Genomic DNA, 18579 nt, shown 5'->3' on the forward strand with positions numbered 1-18579 from the left:
GGGGAGGCGTAGTTTTTTTTAACTGTGTTTAACGAGCGGAAGCTAATGTAAACTCCAGTGTAGTAACTCCAGATGGTGGAGCTTCTAAGAAGTGACAAAATAATACAGACAGTGGACCTGGTTCAGTCAATGAGGCTCAACTAAAAGTCCAGCTGCTCACACCTTTCTGTGGCATGTTTTATACTTATCACTTAAGGATAAATAGGTGAGATAAAACAGCCGTGACAGGTGTATCCGCCTATTTTTGGACAAAGACGTTTCCCATCATTCAACACTTCACAGGCGTGCCACTAGATAGCATCACAACAGATGACTGTAAGTGCTCTCCATCATCTACACACACAAACAGGCAGTTTCACCTGATTGGACAAATGCTTGAAGAGGGCTGCCTGTTCCTAAATTTCATTGCTGGCCCAAATGGAGTACCTTATTATTTACAAACTTTCCACCTCATTAGAAAAGTAGTTTTCCCTTTATTTAAACAGGAAGTTTAACTTCAAATCACATTTTCCTGCTCCAAAATGGGGAACATTAATCTAATGTGTTTTTTCAATGGAGAGAGAAAAACCAGATTTCCTGAGTAGAGCGTGCAAACTCCACCCAGAATGGCCCAGGTTCAAACTCAGGATGCACAGTGGTGCCATACGGTCACACTGAAATGTGTTTCTGGAAACATTTGATGTGTTATGCTGGATTCATGGTGTCTGTTTGTGTAGGTACTTAGCTACACAGGGTGAAGGAATACAGGGGTGCTTGTGCTCAGTTCTTCAAAGAACCAGCAGCACTTAGCTCAGTGTGGATGCGTGGGTCAAATGCTGATTGGTTGAAGAGTGGGCCGGAACAGGAAAGGCAGTGAGAGCAGAGGGTGAAGCGTGAAAGAACATCTGAGATCCCAAAAACATCATGAAACTGGTTGTTCCACATATTTTTATGTGGCCCAGATGGCACTAAACAGTAGGGGTGCAACGATACACGTATCAATATTGAACCGTTCGATACAGTGCTTTCGGTTCGGTAGGCATATGTATCGAACAATACAAAATTTTTAATTTATTTTATCAACTTTTCGTCTGACGATGCTGTCTGTGTGGAGCGCTCAGTGGATCTGCGTTCGACTACTCCGCCTAGGCTGCACTGTTGAGCGCAGATCCACTGAGCGCAGCGCAAGCTAGCAAGACAGAAGCTAAGCTCGTTGCAACATGGCTACTGCCTCAACGCTACCTGAAACTGAACCTCCCCCACCATCATTCAGATCTGGCATTTGGAACTTGCCTCAACGCTACCTGAAACTGAACCTCCCCCACCATCATTCAGATCTGGCATTTGGAACTATCTTGGTTTTTATGTGAAGCATGACCCTGATGGTAAGCGCATCATGGACAAAAGTAAAACAGTATGTCGGATGTGCCATGCAATGCTCAATTGGTGGGAACCAGTGTGTTCGCGCAGTTAGCTCGTTAACGTGTTGACACCGTCCAGCCCCACGCACGGGGCGATCCGCGGTAAGTCGTTAACGGAGATTTGCCGTGTTGTGGCGTTAATGTCATTTTAACGAGATTAACGCTGACAGCACTAGTGGGAACACAACAAATATGACTGCACATTTACGCCGACATCATCGTAGTACAAAGACAAGTGAAAGCAGACAAAAACAACAAGCACGCATGCTACAAAATTTACCCGAGTCATTTAGACAGCCGTTAGCACATGATTCTCCTTATGGGGACCTGATATGTTTAATATGCTGCTGAGAATATAGCCCAGAAGAAGCGGATAGTATAGCTTTTATTTTGGAAAGAGCCATTTCTCTGTAATAAACTCTCTTTTCCAAAGATGAGTGATTTCCCGATCGGATAGATTTATTATTTTGTTGTTTCAGCAACATTAAATTTAAAAACTGTACTTTTGAGTTAAAATATATATTTATAATTTTAATAAATGACAAATTAAAAAGGCATGAACATTTTTTTGTATCGAAAAAATATCGAACCGTGACACCAGTATCGAGCCGAACCGAACCGTGAATTTTGCGTATGCACAACTATCTACAACTATGCCCGTTTATGCTGGAGCTAAATCATCTTTGTTTTTGATCAACTGTGGTTGGTTTCAAACAGTTTCTGGATCCTCCTGTTGCAATGCAAACTCAGATTTGCCTACAAGCACAGTGAGATGCTACCAGAGTGTACTGCACAGCTCAAAGGTTTGAGATCCAACTAATTTTCATATTAGATGAAGAAAACCCAAGTAAATATAAAATGCAGTTTTTAAAATTATGATTTCATCTATTAAGGGGGGGGGGATATGCAAACCTTCCTGGCCCTGTGTGAAAAAATAATTGCCTCCTAAACTTAATAACCGATTGTGCTACCATTGGCAGCAACGACTGCAGTCAAGCATTTGTGAATACTGGCAACGGGTTTTTCACATCACTGTGGAGAATTTTGGCCCACTCTTTGCAGAATTCTTTTAATTCAGCCACACTGGAGGGTTTGAGAATGAACAGCCTGCTTAAGGTCACGCCAAAGCATCTCAACCAAACTTCATTTAGTTTGAAGTGTTTTTGGGCAAATGTAAGACAAGCCTTTGTGTTTTCTCTCTCTCTCTCTCTTTATTGTTCAATGGTGAACTCTGACCATAACAGTGGCGAGTGAGGCCTGCAGTTCTTTAAATGTTATTCTGGGTTCTGTTTGTGACCTCCCAGATGCATCAATGAGCTCTCAGGGAGTGACTCTAACGCTCTTGGGACAGGTAGGTATGGATAGCTTTTTCCCCTTAATAAATGAAATCATCATTTAAAAACTGCACTGAAATACACTGTATTTACTCAAGTTATCTTTGACCACTATTGACATTTGTTTGCTCAGAAACATGTAAGTGTGACAAATATACAAAAAAAGTAACAACACTAAGAAATCAGGAAGGGGGCAAATACATTTTCACATCCTTGTATCTGTGGATGTGTTCTGCTACAGCAACACTTTCTCTCCTGAGACTCTAAACGTGTAAGCTTAACGTGATTAAAACTGCTTTGGTTCAAAGAGTGTTTGTATTTGACGGTTCCCTCAGAAAATAAACCCACAAAAAACTTCTTTGGTGTTTCTATTTCCACCCCGAATCACTTGAGCACCTGTCAGAAGTGATCATTATTTAAAAAGAGAGCTCACTCGGTCAATACTTCAAACAAAAACCGTATATTTGAAAAGCATTCAGTACCCAGGGATTCCCGGCTTAATTTAAGCCTTTTATCGATTGCTCTATGGAACTGCATTTAGTTAGTTAGCAATAACAGATCTGCACGCTGGCTGAAATTACATTGTATTTTGGCATTATAAAAATATCGAGCTGCCTCAAGTGGTTTCAAATCCACAGGTCTTTAAGCTAGATGATTGTATTGCAGTTATATAAAGCAGCAGGAACTCCAACGCGTTATCATTATTATGAGGGACGCAGCGTGTGTGCACGCAGATTTCCCTAAATCTTATGTTACAGATGCTGGTCTGTTTACGTGTGCGTGCAGTGTTGTGTCTTCAGCAGACGGTGCGGGCTCGTGCGCTGCAGAGCAGAGGTCAGCGTCTTTCATCTGTATATGAAGACAAAACACAAGTGCGATCCAACATCATCGCCATCTTCGCCCTCGCCAAAAGCGTGATTTGCCTCTTCTCCATTTTTTTTCTTCTAGCGTTTCCCGCTTTAAAAACAACAAAGCGCTCAGAGCGAGTGAAGCAAAGCTTACCCTCGATGAGAGACAGACGCATTGATAAAGCCGAAGTTTGAAACAGGCACAGACAGGCAGAGGCTGAACGCCTACAGCTGCAGATAGCAGACTGCAACCTTCAGTCAGCCGCGATACCCGCTGAGCTAATTCATTTAGGTTCGCTGGAGGAATAACTCTTTCCAAAAGGCTACCTGCACGTCTCAAGGCCCGATGCACCTTTGGGTAAAAACCGAGCTCCATAGCAACTGTGTCGATGTGCGGATGAATGAATCTGGCATTACTGTTTACAGCATGTGTTTGTGATTTGCTCCCACACAGTCCCTCTTCTGCTTTTCCCCTGTTCTGTCACTAATTTAAGACACACAGGTTGAACCGTTTCGATAGGTGCGGGTCACAGACTTCATCTGAAGAACAACTCTTTGATAAATCCAATTACCGTCTGTCTGGAGCTTTTCTCCAACAGATAATAACTTCCTTAATAAAGCCCGCGTTTGCTGCTTTTTCCTGCAGTGCGGTGCCACCCTCCTCTATCAGCCATTTAGCTCTGCTCGCACCTCACTGATTAGCAGGAAAACAAGACTCGGTAAGAAGCTGGCTCCTCGAGAGCTGGCAGGAAGAAAAATCTTAGGTCTGTCCAACAGAGAAGACTTTAATGGGGTATCCTGGTGAGGCAGCAGGCTCGTATTTGCAACATTATCCTCCTGTGTGCAACAATGCGCTCGCAGATATGAGGGTTTGTACCACATCCAGCTGCTAGGAGACCCCTGAGGTTCCCCGCCGTAGTACAAACTGTAGTGAGTGAGTATGGGAAAAGAAAAGAGTACCCGCTATGCTACAAACTAGGAGAAGAGAGATTTCACAGTTATTATCATCACAGAAAAAGCAGATTTTTTTTTCATTTCCAACTGTAGGAGGCTGCTAACACAAATTACTACACTTTTCCAGAAATAACAGGATAATACTTTTAAAGTACAAATGAGGTTGTACAACGTTCATGGGAGAGTAGCACGTAGCAGCTTCCTGTCAGCTCCTCAGTGCTGACACTTTTCTGACATGTTGATTACACACTGCAAAACAAAGACGTCAGACGCATAGAAGTGGAGTTTGTGCACACCTGAATCACATGCACGCCCCCTTTTTTTCCTCTGCTCTGTGCCTCAGACATAATAATCAGCTGTGATGACGCCGAGTATTTCCCTCTCTCCCTTCAAACAACTCGGCTCAATACGAGCAGACTCGCTAATGGCTGAATATTAAAAGAAAAATCAATGTTCCCTAAGATAGACCACAATATCTTTGATCAAAAAAAAAACAAAACAACAGGAACATTTTGTCCAAAGGTTTTTCTATTGGAACACTGTGAAATTTCAGGGGTTTTTTTTTTGCTCTATCAAATAATGCAGACAATTTGTCAGAGATGGCCACATTAATTTTTGCCTCCAACACCGTGATGTTAGCTTACAGGCACTGATACTGTGCTCAGAAAGTCTTTAAACTGTCATACACGAGCCGACAAGAGACACATTCTTCCAAATACGGGACTTTTCAGCTGATAATAGAGGAAATGCTATTTGCCAAGAGCTTTGATCTACACCACAGTATCATGACAGAGCTGAAGAAGCCAGCTGAACTAATTCCTCTGGCAGAGACGTGGTCTTTCAGATTATTCAAGAGTGGGCATTTGAAATAGCTGCCATGATAGTCCGAGTCCTACTCTTCATGCTGGCAGGATGCTGAATTCACCTCAAGGTGTTTGTGAGCACCAATAACACAATAAAGTGTAGCTTGTTGGATGCAAGCAGTATGTGTTACAAATAAGAGGGGGTGGTGAGATGCATATAAATATCTTGTGTTTTTGTGAGCTATAAAGGTTGCTCTGAAGTCTCACGCTGCACCACTCAACACTGCATCGACATCTGCCGGTTGCCCTTATCTCAATTTAATTAAAAACGTGACCCAAAGAAACACCAGCAGGTACCGAGGAAGTCACTGACATTTTATAAAGCGATTGCAGGTTAATTGGCAACACTTTGCAATCAGCACTTTGGGCTCTCTGATCATAATTATTAAGCATTTTATGTGTTTTTAAACACGCTTCACACGCAAAAAAAATGATATGATCCTGGAAGTTAATAAGAGCAGTTACAAATTTCAAAATCACAGCTAAGAAAACATCCATGGTCTTGTTAGCAATTTGCTGCCACCTCCATTAGTCTCTTCTTTTGTCACAAAGAGGTGACATACAGGTTTAGCCACTCCCTGCATGAGTCTACTCAAACACCAACCAGAACAAGTGTTTTATGGCCATGGCGGAGAAATGAGGAGAAGGCTTGATAGCTGCAGCCTTCAGGGGCACTACTTTGTAGTTATATACACAGTTTAACACAGGGTCTGTTTTGTATTGGTGTAAACAGCCTTTCAGCAAATATAGGCTGAATAATAGCCTTAGGTAAATGCATTAAAATCATATGCTAATTAGCAATGTGTCCATCTAGCTTTTGTTTATTTAACCATGAGAAGCTGCTGGCTCCGGGTTACAGCATGCTAGTCTGATTAAAGCTATAATACTGAAGAGATATGTCAAGTTAGAGGTGTCACGATAGCTGTGTACTGCATGATATTTGAAACTAAAAGATAAGTGCCATTGATGTACATATAATGTAACTACGTTTTTGTATAAATTTGTAAAGCCCAGTTCAATTATTCCATTTTATTTTATTTCATTTTATTTAAATGTCACCAAATCTCAACAAACGTCACCTCAAGCCTCTGCATATTGCAAAGTAGCCTTAACCGGGGATTTACAGCTCTGTGGTAAATTTACACCATAGGTACACTGTAACTGCAAAACCCTCTGAAACTCTGCGCCTTAACCTCACGTGCACCACACCAGAAACTGTCGATTCTTCCCGTGCATTTCTGGATACTACTTCACCACAGTTTTTGAATTGATTAGTAGAGAACAGCAATCAATGCCTCATATATAAGAAAAGATATTTACAGTACCAGTACAAGGACTCACATGTGTCAGCAAATTCCGAGGGACATTCACAAAAATCAGAATAGATGTGAGGCAATGTACAAAGATGTGGAAAAACTTGAGGGACAAATGTGTTTCTCTAAGAAAAAAAAAAGACCACAACAAAGAGTGAGGACCCAGAAGGCAAGAGAGTCCCAGCTTTCTATTTATTGTATTGTTGCTGGCACTGCATATGAAACATGACCACACAGTAATTAACACATAGAAATGGCCCCGAAGAGAAAACCCCAACCATCAGACAATTACCACATCCGTCAGCAACACTTGGGGATAGTGGGGAGGAAGAACTCCCTTTTGACAGGGAGAAACCTCCAGCAGAACCAGGGTGGGGCGGCCATCTGCCGAGACCAATTGCCGGTGAGGGGAGGACAACAGGACAAAAGACACACTGTGGAAATGCAAAGTGGTGTATGAACATACAGAGTGAAGAAGAAACACTGCATTGTGGGAAGGCTCCAGCAGCCTAGGCCTATTGCAGCGTAACTAAGGGAAGATTTAGAGTCACCTGATCTAACCTTAACTATACGCTTTATCGAAAAGGAAAGTTTTAAGCCTGATCTTAAAAAAAAGAGAGTTAATGAACAATATTAAGGTTTAACTAGGATGAATTCTCTACACATGTGGCTACATTATCATTTTTGTGAAGCCAAATGCTGACATCAGGAGAGCCCCGAGTTGAAATAATTGATTACATCTGCGGAAAATTGATTTTTCCATCTTTTCCTCCATTAATGGACTGAAACCAGTGCCCAAAAATCACTAATAAACCTAACTGTGGATTTGGGGAATTATTGCACCCCGGCCGGTAACTGTAAAATCTATGAATGTGTTATTCAGTTGGTTACAAAAAGCACATCCATGAAATTTAGTCAATCTTTTGAGAGTCTTGATGAAGCGTCGAGTCCATTTATTACGGAGTTTATTCCATGACAGCAAAGCGGGGGAGAGAGATCATTAAATGCTTCCGCTTTCTCAGACTGAGACGGGGGGAGATGCGATGGAAAAAACAACACTTCACCTGTGCAGCACCGCTTTTGTTTAACCAGATTAAATGTCCCTCTGTGTAAAGACACCAACCTGGTGGAGGCCATCATCCATATTAATGCCACCTGCAACCCAACGCCAGTGAAAGTTGCTTATTGTGGAGTGTCTCTTTGACCCCTCTAGGAACTACACACACACACACACACACACACACACACACACACACACACACACACACACACACACACACACACACACACACACACACACACACACACACACACACACACACACACACACACAGAGTGAGGAAAGCTATCAGCCTAATGGAAAGGTAAAAGTGCTGCTAGGGTTGACTGATGCAAAGCAAACACAGAGAGACAGATAGGACAAGACAAGAGAAAGGTGGGATACACACATATACTCACACACACAGCCTGGAGAGGTAATAAAGGCAGTGTACTGTGCACACAACCACCCATGCAGACCACACCTCACTCACTCACACACCAGAATTCACTGACTTACATTAGCACACAGGTACACACACATACACGCTAGGTGCTCTCCCAAGGCAAAACCCAGTGTCTCACATCTATCTCAGAAGATGTGTAAGTTTAGCTTTGCCGTGCCTTACTCTTCATGAACACCTGGAGGTTATTTAACCTGGATTATGTACTGCTTGCATATACGGGCCAGATACTGAAATCCATGGCTCCTAAACATGCACAGAGTCACCCCACCAGCTGTGATGTTTCACCTTTATTGTCCGGCTGAACAGACAGCTACATGTCTTCAGGTTATTATAGAAAATCTAGTCTAATAGCTGCTGTAATGGAGGTTATAATGTTCAGGTTTTTATCAAAGTGTGTGTAGAAGTGTGCCAGTTCAACTGTGTGGTCACTTTGGAGGAGGCAGTTTGGGTTCATTTGCACTGCCTTATACTGAGAGGTGCTTCTATTAATACCAATATCAATTATCTTCTTTATTGATTAATCTGGCAGGTCATTTCTCAAGTAATCGTCTGATCCATAACACCAGACCTGAGCTGGCCAGTTGGAGAGGTGATGTCTTTATGCTGTTGCCCAAGTCAAGAACTCAAACCTTTTATAATATGTTAGGAAAAGGAGAAAGCAGCAAATTCCCATATTTGTTTCCCACTAAATATTATTTTTCATTATTGATGAACCTGCTGAAGTTTGGACTGTCACAGCATCTAGTGACTTTATCCGGACAGCATTCCGGGACAAGGACGTGAAAAAGAGAATTTTGAGGAACTTTTAAGATTTTTAAACTAGAAAAGTCAGAATATTTAATATCTCCTTTCATCTCCAACCTCTAATATTTAACCCTCTCTGATAGGCAAGAGGTGGACAGAATATGAGCCACATAAAGATAAATCTCTGGAGATTCACCGCAGGGCTGATAGACCGCGTTGCATCGGCTTAATTCAGTGTAAAAATGTTTTAACAAGGGGGGATCTGTGCAGCACAAAGTCTAAAATCAGAAGAAGAAATGTGTTTTAAAGACGCCGCTTTAAAAGAAAATCTCCTCCTGACAGCACAGTGCACGTAGAGCTTTAACCCGGCGTTAATCTGCACACTTCCTGATCTCTACCTAGTTATCGGAGCAGCAGCAGCTTGTGCTGACGTGCTCTATAGGCTAACCCCCACCACCACCGGTACCTCCACCTCCCCCGGCCCTGCGAGACAGGCCAGCAGCCTTATATTAATTACAACCCCCCTGTATGCTTGATTCCGCTGTCACATCAGCCGGCACCGTGAAGTGGTGAGCTGGGCTGCCTGGTGCAGACGCGCTCCGAGCCCCGGCACAGCGGGAGGTCTGTGTACGCCGACCAGCCAGGGAGTGAGCGAGCCATCCAGCCCCGCTACCCTTGTCCACACTCATCTCCAACCAAATCAATGCCTCGCCACTGATACAAGCAGGCCTTTCCCCCCCTTTTTTTTTCTTTAAAAAAACTAATTCCTCTCCGCATCGTGCAGCCGCAACCCCCCCGAGCCCCCAGAAAGGAAGAAAAGAGGCTCAACAGCGCCGAACCACAGCGCTCCATCTTCGCTTTGTCCTGGAAGAAAACCTCCACACGGACACAAAAAAGCAGTCGAGGAAAGGAAATCCTACCTTTCGACTCAACGCTGTCCCCGAGTAGAAGTAGTAGGCTATCCCCAGCACCCACAGCACAGCAAAGCACAACAATATCCTTGATTTCCTCCGCATGGCTGCCTGGTTTTTGCGTCCCCCCGCCCGTGTGTGCGCTTCGCGGCTCCCCCTGCTCGGCTCTCCTTTCGGCTGTGAGCGGCGGCTTGTCCCCGTCTGCTGTGTCCGTGCAGGGCGCTTCGCCGAGCGGCTTCGGCAGGCTTCGTCAGTCGATCAGGCGGAGCGGAGCGAGCAGGAAGCAGCAAGCAAACATCAGCGAGGTTAGAGGGCAAAGGCTAGCCGACTCTAATCCAATCAAAACACCGGCCTGGAAGAGGGCCGGAGCCGTCAGCGAGTCAAGCTGTACCGAGCGGTTCCTTACTGAAACCGAGAAACAGGGGCTGGATAGTCCCCGAAGGAAATGACTTGTAAACGTTCAGTTATGTGTCTGTGGGAGCTGTGAGAGAGGACGTGTGATCATCGTGATTTCACTCTGTGTGGAGCCGCATACGCTCTAAGGAGTCGGTAGGGGCGCCAGAGATATCCTCCCTGCTGCAAACCGGGTATAAAAACTGAAAACGAAAGCTTCCCGTTTAAACCTTTCATTGCCCTGACATGAACTGACCCATTAAAGGTAGAGACGGATTAAACAGCGCAGAGGTTTTGTTTGTTTGTTTGTTTGTTTTTGGGGGGGTTGAAGAGTTACTTCTTTTCCATGTCTCCTTCCTGCCCATGATGTTGCACATCGAAATAGGTTTATTTCAGTAAAAAGATCTGGGACAGCAAAGGAACAATGGGAACTGCATCCATTCCTTTAGATTGGTGTGAAATCCATAAAAATGAATCCCACAGTGGAACCTTTCGTGTCATTTCTCACTCATATTCGTATTTAATCTAATGAATGGTCAGAAAATAACAATACTGAGCTATTTTACTGTAAAATTAATTATTAATAATATTTTTTTCCATTAAAAATGCCAGACTATTTACTGCTTTTCCATCACTTGTATCCTAAAGCAAAAATCTTGAGTTCCTCAACATGTGGAGCCACTTTACAATATTGAAGTGGTTAAGATCTTCCTACCTTTGATCCTCCCAGGAACATTAAAGTTCATAATTGACGCCTCTTGGTCTAACAATAGGTTTTTGATTTTGAACTGCAGACAAACAATCAATTAATCCACTGATTAATCAATAAAGAGATTAATGAGTTTAAGTAGAACGTTAAAGCAGACAGTCACAGTCATTCTAAGCTTGTTAGCTGTGTCTTACCTCTGTGCTCAGACCAGTCTGGATGTAGCTGGTTGGTCCTGATAAGCTGTTGAAGTTAAAATCTGGTGTTTGAAAACAACTTATCGGTTCTTTTAAATCAGTAATCAGTGCTCATAGTGGCCTGGCTGCTTCCCAAAGGACATGTACTATAAATATAAACATGTCCATGGAAACCTCAGACGCCTGTCTGCATTTATAAAGTGACTAACTATCACATCATCCATGCATTCAGTGACAAAAGATAAATCATGCTTAACTGGTTTTATTGAAAAAGCTAATAAATTTTGTCTCCTGTATTAGCCAGAGTTTCTTTTTTTTCCCCCTGCAAGGGCAGGAAAAGCGGGAAAGACTAATTTATTTTCTTCCTCGTTTAAGGAGCGGAGGTATTGTGCAGCTAATGCATGTGCATGTGTCCTAGAGGAACTTGACCTCATCCATCCACTCATGCATCCATTCATCCGTCTTATTATTTTGTAAGCACGATTCACGTACAGTATGATTTTCAGTATGGTCTTTCTTAAATAGGAAGAACAATTTCAATCTTTTATATTTTCCTTTTTTGCATGTCAGATATTCTGAAATGGTAAATGTATTGGTTCCCATGTTGCACTTTTCTAATCTACTTGAGCACTTAGAGCACTTTATACAACATGCCTCATTCACAAGCTCTTCTGAGCGGCTGCACCAAGCCCAGCAAGACGAATAAGGGTTTTGTGAGGCATGCAAAGCTGCTTTAGTAGAGTCCAACAACAAGAATATGGATCTGGAAATGAGTATTATAGGTTTCCTTTAAATTTCCTCAAATGTGCAGTATGTCATCACCTCCCCAGTATCTTTAGACTAATGAGAGGAGCAGTGAAAAACGTGACAACGATGGAAGAAAATCGTGCGCTTAGACTCCTTTGCTCACAGTAAAACGCTTTCAGAGGCTTTAAGCAGTCGAAATCCATAAAACTGCAAAACTTTCAGACACAAAGAAAAGGAAACATTCGTCCTGCCTAAAATTGTTAACATTTTTAAAACACAGTTGAAATAGACTTTTCTATGATCTGCAGCACTCAGACCAACTCTCTCTGACATCGAGCTCAGCTGGAACACCCCTGGCTAAACTAAAAGGTCTAGCTCATGTTCTGCGTGGTTCAATCTGCCTCTGACATTTTTCATTTTAATGGTGACAAAATGAGATTTTGACTGGAGAGCAAAATGCTTCTCGGTCCAAGAAAAGAAAAAAAGAAAAAAGAAAGAGATCCTATCAATACACACACTGTGCTTTTCTCCAAAGATGTCCCAGCAGATGTCCCAGCAGTACACACAGAGACAGACGCACATGCAGAAAAACACACATTTACTCAGCGCTGCTCTCGCTATGGTGGTCTGAGAAGAGACTCGGTGTGTTTATGTTACCTACAGTAGTTTTAAAGTATGGATGGATGGAAGTCAAACTGAGAGAATGGGGAGGAGGACTAAGAAGCACAGAAACAGATGTGCTTATTTAGCAGCACCGAAGTAAAAGAGGTTTTTATGTTTTGCCCTTTTGCCTCCGATGCCCTGATTAGCTCTTATGAGAATCTCAAGTTACCCCCGAAGGGGTCAGTTTGGCTCTAGGATTTCAGATAAAGATCAGCAGCAACAAGTGACATCTTTTTGGCTTTGATCATGGCTGTGAAGCTGTTATGCAGCAAGAAAATGTCATGTCTAACTTTGTTAAATCATGTTGTTGTCTTCTTGGTCTTATTTTTTTAAAGGCCTGTGCAGCAGCCATTAAACAAGAACAAGTGTGGTGTATTTTATCATTTTATGTTATGATAATATATATACACAGGAACTTAATTATATGCAAATTACAGTCTGTTTTGGCTTTTGGATTAAAGCTGAAATCTAAAAACTGTAATTAAAGGGTCAGTGAAACATGACGAAACCATCCGAGGGAAGTTTTTAATTTTACAAAATAAGCCACATTTAATGGGCAAATTTCCAAAGATGGCAACAATATGATAACAGGAAGTAGAATCCCAGGCTTTCTGAGACTCTGTGCAAATTTGTTAGTTAAATCTAACGTTATAAACACAGAGGAGAAAGAGTTGCACGGAGAATAACAGTCAGAGGATTAAGTGCAACCAAATTACAGCTGACTAATTTTGTTCATTGTTTCTATGATTAGAGCTCTTTTGTTTCCACAAGTTCACACCCCTGTGTTTGTTATCACTGTATAAATAAGTGCTGAATGGAGCGAACACACTGGTGTAGTTCATGGTTTAGAAAAATAAGCCTCAGATTTTAATTCACATGCCTTTAAAACCTGCTGTGAAGTGGCAGCGGAATATGAGCTCATTCACTTAAAGTGCAGGTGGTTCAACATTAGCTGAGCTGGGAGGACTGTTTAAAAGTCACTGCTGCCAAGAAAAAAAGGGATTTTCTTCCCCAGGTCTGGAACATGGAGGAATGGATCCAGTTTTGAAATATCCCAGTGCAACTGCCAACTATTTGTCAGACTCAGAGATGAATTGTGCAAGTATTTTTCAAGCTGTGGTGACCGGGGACTGCTTTCTTGATGACAAAGTTTCCAGATCCATCGTACTTTACGATTAGTGTGTACCGATCCTTCAAGCTGACTTGCCAGAGATAAACTAAGGCCATCAGTTACTTTCAGTGTCAGCTGGCTCTTTGGGCATCGCTAGAGTCATTACAGAGTCTGCTTTTCTTCCAGACATATATGCAGTATTTAGACAGCGATTACACGAAAAACCTGAATGCTTGACTCCCACAGTGAGGTCACATACTGCGAGGCCATGTCGTACACCTCTTCAACTGCTTGTTAACTCAAATATCTAATTAGATAATCACACGGTTGCAACTCAGTGCGTTTAGACATGCAGACATAGTCCAGACAACCTGCTCAAGTTCAAACCAAGAATAGGAAAGAAAGGTGATGTCAGTGCCTTTTGAATGTAGGCTGTTGGTGCCAAACATGCTGGTCTGAGTACTTCAGAATCTGCTGATTTGCAGGGATTTTCCAACATAACCATCTCTAAGGTTTATGGAGATGGTTAATATCCTGTTAGCGCCACTTCTCTGGGTGAAAATGCCTATTTGATTTGAAGGCCTAGTTTGCCTTGTATCAGTAGTTCAGGCAGATGGTGGTGGTGTAATAGTGTGAGGAATATTCTCTTGATAGACTTTGGGCCCCATAGTACCAATTGAGCACCATATACAGCTTGTCTGAGTATAGTTGCTGACCATATCCATCCTGTTACGACCACAGTGTACCGATCTTCCGATGCCTGCAGCAGGATGGCGTTCCATGCATCATGATTGGCATCATGGCTGTGCAGCTGACAGAGCTGCAGCAACTGTGTGATGCTGTTATGTTAGTATGTTGAATTTATGGTTCTGAAGGAAAAAGAGGGTACAACCTAACCCTAATGACCTAATGAAGCAGCTTTTGAGTGTATATTAAGATGCGGTGAATCCTACAGTGAGGCGATCCAGTGGCTGTCTTATGCTGTGGGGGTCATACAGTTAGCCTTTACTCCAGGGCGAATCATTTCTGTTCTGCACAAACACCTTTGTTCTATATATAGACCCTAAAAGCAAACTTGCTCTGACACGCTGCTGGTTTGCAAAATCTAGTGACCCACACATTTTTTTTAAAAGGTGTGGCCTCTTCAGACTTCATACCTCACACCTTCAGAGCTTTCAAGGAGCCAGAAGAAGTCAGAAAGAGCCAAAACAACAGCATCCAGTGTTTCTGAGAACAGCTGAAGACGTGCATGGGAAAACCTTTAACAAGACATTTCCTGTCTCCGTTGTTACCTGCAGTTTATGCCTCATTTGTGAAGCTTTTACCGAGGCAAGCGGCACCTCAAGGGAACGAGGTTTTTTTTTCTTCCTTTTTTTTGTGTCCCGCTTGGATCTTTAGCCATCAGAATTGTTGTCTTAAGGCCAAGAAAGATGCCAAGCGGATTTATTTTACCAAGTGGATCATCATGGCCTTGCCATATTGGTCCATTTGATTGACCTTTATTATAATTATGAATTTATTTTATTTTCAGTTGCTACAAACGGGACAGACATGACTGGGGGATAGGACAGGGAGAAAGAATGAAAGAAAGAGAGGGAGAGAAAGAAAACCAAAGGGGAGAAGAGGTTTATAAAAAAAACAATTCTCTTGATCTGCGCTGTGACACTCCTGTAAATAAAAACGTTTTCCATTTATGCCATTAACGCAGAACCTGGAAGACGGGAGTTTTCAGACTGATCGATGCATTATGAGAGGGTAAGTTCTGTACACGCAGGAACAGTGATGACGAGTCCATTTAGTACTTTTAAAAACACGTATATCTGACTACTTAGGGTTGTAAGAAAAAAAATGTTTTCGATTAATTTCTCCCCCCCCCCAACATTTAAAAACTGAGCACTTCCAGTTTTAAGAGACATCAAAGCTCCAGATCTGTTATTCAAGCACAAGTCACGCCAATATGTACAGTATATCTCTGTAAATACTGAAAGAGTTCGACTCTAGCCCCCCCACCCTTTTTTTCTTGACAGTTTTGCATTAATGTTTACAAACACTGTCAGTTTAAACACTCGCTCCAAAGCATGAAAATCCTAGCTGTCACTTACTGCCAGTCTTTGTAGCGCGGCTGATGTATTGAAAGATAGAAATATTAAAAGAACAAAACAAAAAAACTGTTAGATCAGTGTTTCTAAGAGGAGGGAGGGTCACACAATGGCAGATTTAAACTGCTCTTCATACACTTTTAATGGTAAATAGGCATGCTTTCATCGTTAGATGAACAGTTTTAGCAGCTGCAAACAAACAGAGCATGTATGATGAAAGCGTGTGTCTAGATGAAAGCTGCGATCATATAATAGCAATATCTGTCTTGCCAAAAAAGTGCCCACCGTGCACTATAAATCCAAATAATGAGTATCACTTTTTTCCCATTGTAAAACAGCTACAAATCCTATAGATCGAATCAACATTTGGTCTTTTTTTAAACGGTTAATTCATCAGCTTTTCCATCAATAGGCAGCGTTTTTTCCTGGAGCTCTTCTTATATGTATAACTGAAACGTCTCCTTTTTCTCTTGCTTTACTCTTTATTAAATTCTGGATATTTATCCACCCAATTTCCACCTGACAATCAACATTCTTGACGCCGACCTTCACTTTGCATCTTTTCTTTTATCCAGCCCAGTTTTGTGTCTGTTTTCATTCAGGCATGTGTTGCTCTGGCTCACCTGTGAAGTGTGTAGATTTATTGCACTAAGTTGAAGCCTCTACACTAGAAACGACAATAAAAAGTGGGCTCAACACTGAGCCTAGCAGTCTGAAAGACACGCGGATAACCTGCAGCATCTCCCCTTTGAATCGGTCTCTGTAGAATACCAGCCTTTCAGATCTTCCCACACATTTCCTGTCTGATCCGCTTCTATATTCAACTGAATAAAGGCAAAAAATGCGCACAGAATTTTGCGACACATGAAATATCGAGCCCTTTGAATGTTTCACAAGCATTTGTCCCCCTAAAATCTGCAACAATGTCATATTTTGACTTTCATATTTTGATTACACATATGCTGTTGTCCGCTATGAGTAAGTGCAGCAGATGAAAAATAGCAACATGCCCAGTATATCCATCAGAGGAAAAAAAAAGGATTTTTTCTCCATTTTCTAATTAATTATGTATTCATTCATTTATTCTTTCTTATGTAGGGCTTACAGTCAGGAAGTCTCAGGCTAAGTGGGTGAAGAAAATGGAAGCAGGTGCGCTGGCTTATAATCACATTTTCAGTGGGAGGTGGTTTTGCTAATGAGCTTCTGGTTTTCAAACACGGTGTTAAGATTTCCTGTACTGACGTGATCACACCGGCGGTTAATAGCCACAGAGGACACAGGGTTGATTTCAGAAGTAGAGGGGCAAATCGGCAACCAACGCAAAGTCACTGCTGCAGGGGCTTGAAGATCTGCAGACTATATTAAGAAACATCATATCATCATGTAAGCCGCAGCACCAGTATGATTTCTGTTTCAGTGTCGGTGCTTTGTTACCATTGCGAAACAGCTGCAAAACACAATGATATGATCTGTGCAAATGAATAAATTTACTTTAAAATGGTAGAAATATATCCAAAAATTGCATGTGGTGATTTAAAAGTTTCAAACTCCAGCAACATATTTCCTGCCATTGCTCATAAAGATGCTGAAGGGTGGAAGAATTTTGAGGAAGCATTTTTAATAAACTTACAAACTTAAAATTAATATATTTGTTACCATGCAATGATTGAAACGCAAAAAGAATACAGGACAAAGGAGTCATTTAAAGTCCTGCAATCACACATGTGCTGTGTCTTTAGGGTTCAGGGTGTAACTAAAGTGATCTCCTTGCAGTTTTGTATGCATTAAACAGATATTTATATGAGGTGCAACTGTGTTTGTGGTACCTGCAGGTCTGGTTACAACCCTCCTCAGGCCACTCCACGCAACTGCTTTACTTTACATAATCCTTGTAACTCTGCTAGTTCGAGCTGTTTAAATGTTCACAAAGGTGATGGTAGTCAGCTGTGGTGGTGCATAATACATCATGGAGCCAACACACACTCGAGACGCTGATCAAATAAAAAAGAAAGTTTCTTCTCTGTCCTCTAAAATATAAAAGGTATGATTTTATACATCTGATGACTTTGGAGGTTAAAGGTGCTTCTACACCACGCTGTTTTATTCTTTTTGAATAAAAACCTTCATCCAAAAGAAAGCAGCTGAATCTAACTTTTCAAAGGTTTGAAGTTTAAGTGAGTCAGTTAACTCTTTGGTATCCAGGGATGCTTGCTTGAGTTAACAATCTGTACATGTGATTTACAGGCAGGTATCCAACCATGAAACCAACATAAACAAAGTATGAGACGGCTTCACATTCCCATGAAATTTCAGAGATATTTATAAAACTGGACAATTTAAACTATCTGATCATCAATGGATGTGAACTATTGTGCAAGAACATGTCTTCTAAATTCAACTGTCAGATACATTATCATATATATTAATATTCAACAAGCTACTGGAAGGATTCCTGTTTTTTGGAGGGTGTAATGTCAGTCTATCACTGAATGTGTTCCTGTGACTGGTCAGCACTTCGTGGAGTGGGTGGGAAGTATTATTCAGCATTGTCTTTATCTTGAAAAACATCCAACACTCTAATACCACCAGCTCCACCCCCACAATGCTACAGGCCCTGCAGATCAGTTTATTGAGTCTGTTGGCATTCGCCACCCTCAACCTTCTGCCGCAGCATACAACAGTATAGAAAATGGGACTGACCATGACTTGTAGACAATCCTGAGCATGTTAAATGACCTCCGCCACCTCAGAAAATAGAGACGGCTCTGGCCCTTCCAGTAGAGTGCAGTGG

The 18579-nt window shown here is 41.9% G+C and overlaps 1 protein-coding gene across 2 annotated transcripts in view; it reads right to left on the reverse strand.

Moving 5' to 3' along the window:
• Positions 1–10400, reverse strand: part of galnt2 (UDP-N-acetyl-alpha-D-galactosamine:polypeptide N-acetylgalactosaminyltransferase 2) — a 69028-nt gene extending 58628 nt beyond the window's left edge. The window contains exon 1 of one of the 2 annotated variants that reach the window (XM_076882026.1): positions 9882–10400. In XM_076882026.1, coding sequence (XP_076738141.1) covers positions 9882–9977 — 96 coding nt within the window. In that variant the 5' untranslated portion in view covers positions 9978–10400. The remainder of the gene's footprint in view (positions 1–9881) is intronic. The other variant, XM_004539486.6, reaches the window with a different exon arrangement.
• Positions 10401–18579: the final 8179 nt, after the last annotated feature.

Source organism: Maylandia zebra, linkage group LG1 (assembly GCF_041146795.1).
Source record: "Maylandia zebra isolate NMK-2024a linkage group LG1, Mzebra_GT3a, whole genome shotgun sequence".
Classification (NCBI taxonomy): domain Eukaryota; kingdom Metazoa; phylum Chordata; class Actinopteri; order Cichliformes; family Cichlidae; genus Maylandia; species Maylandia zebra.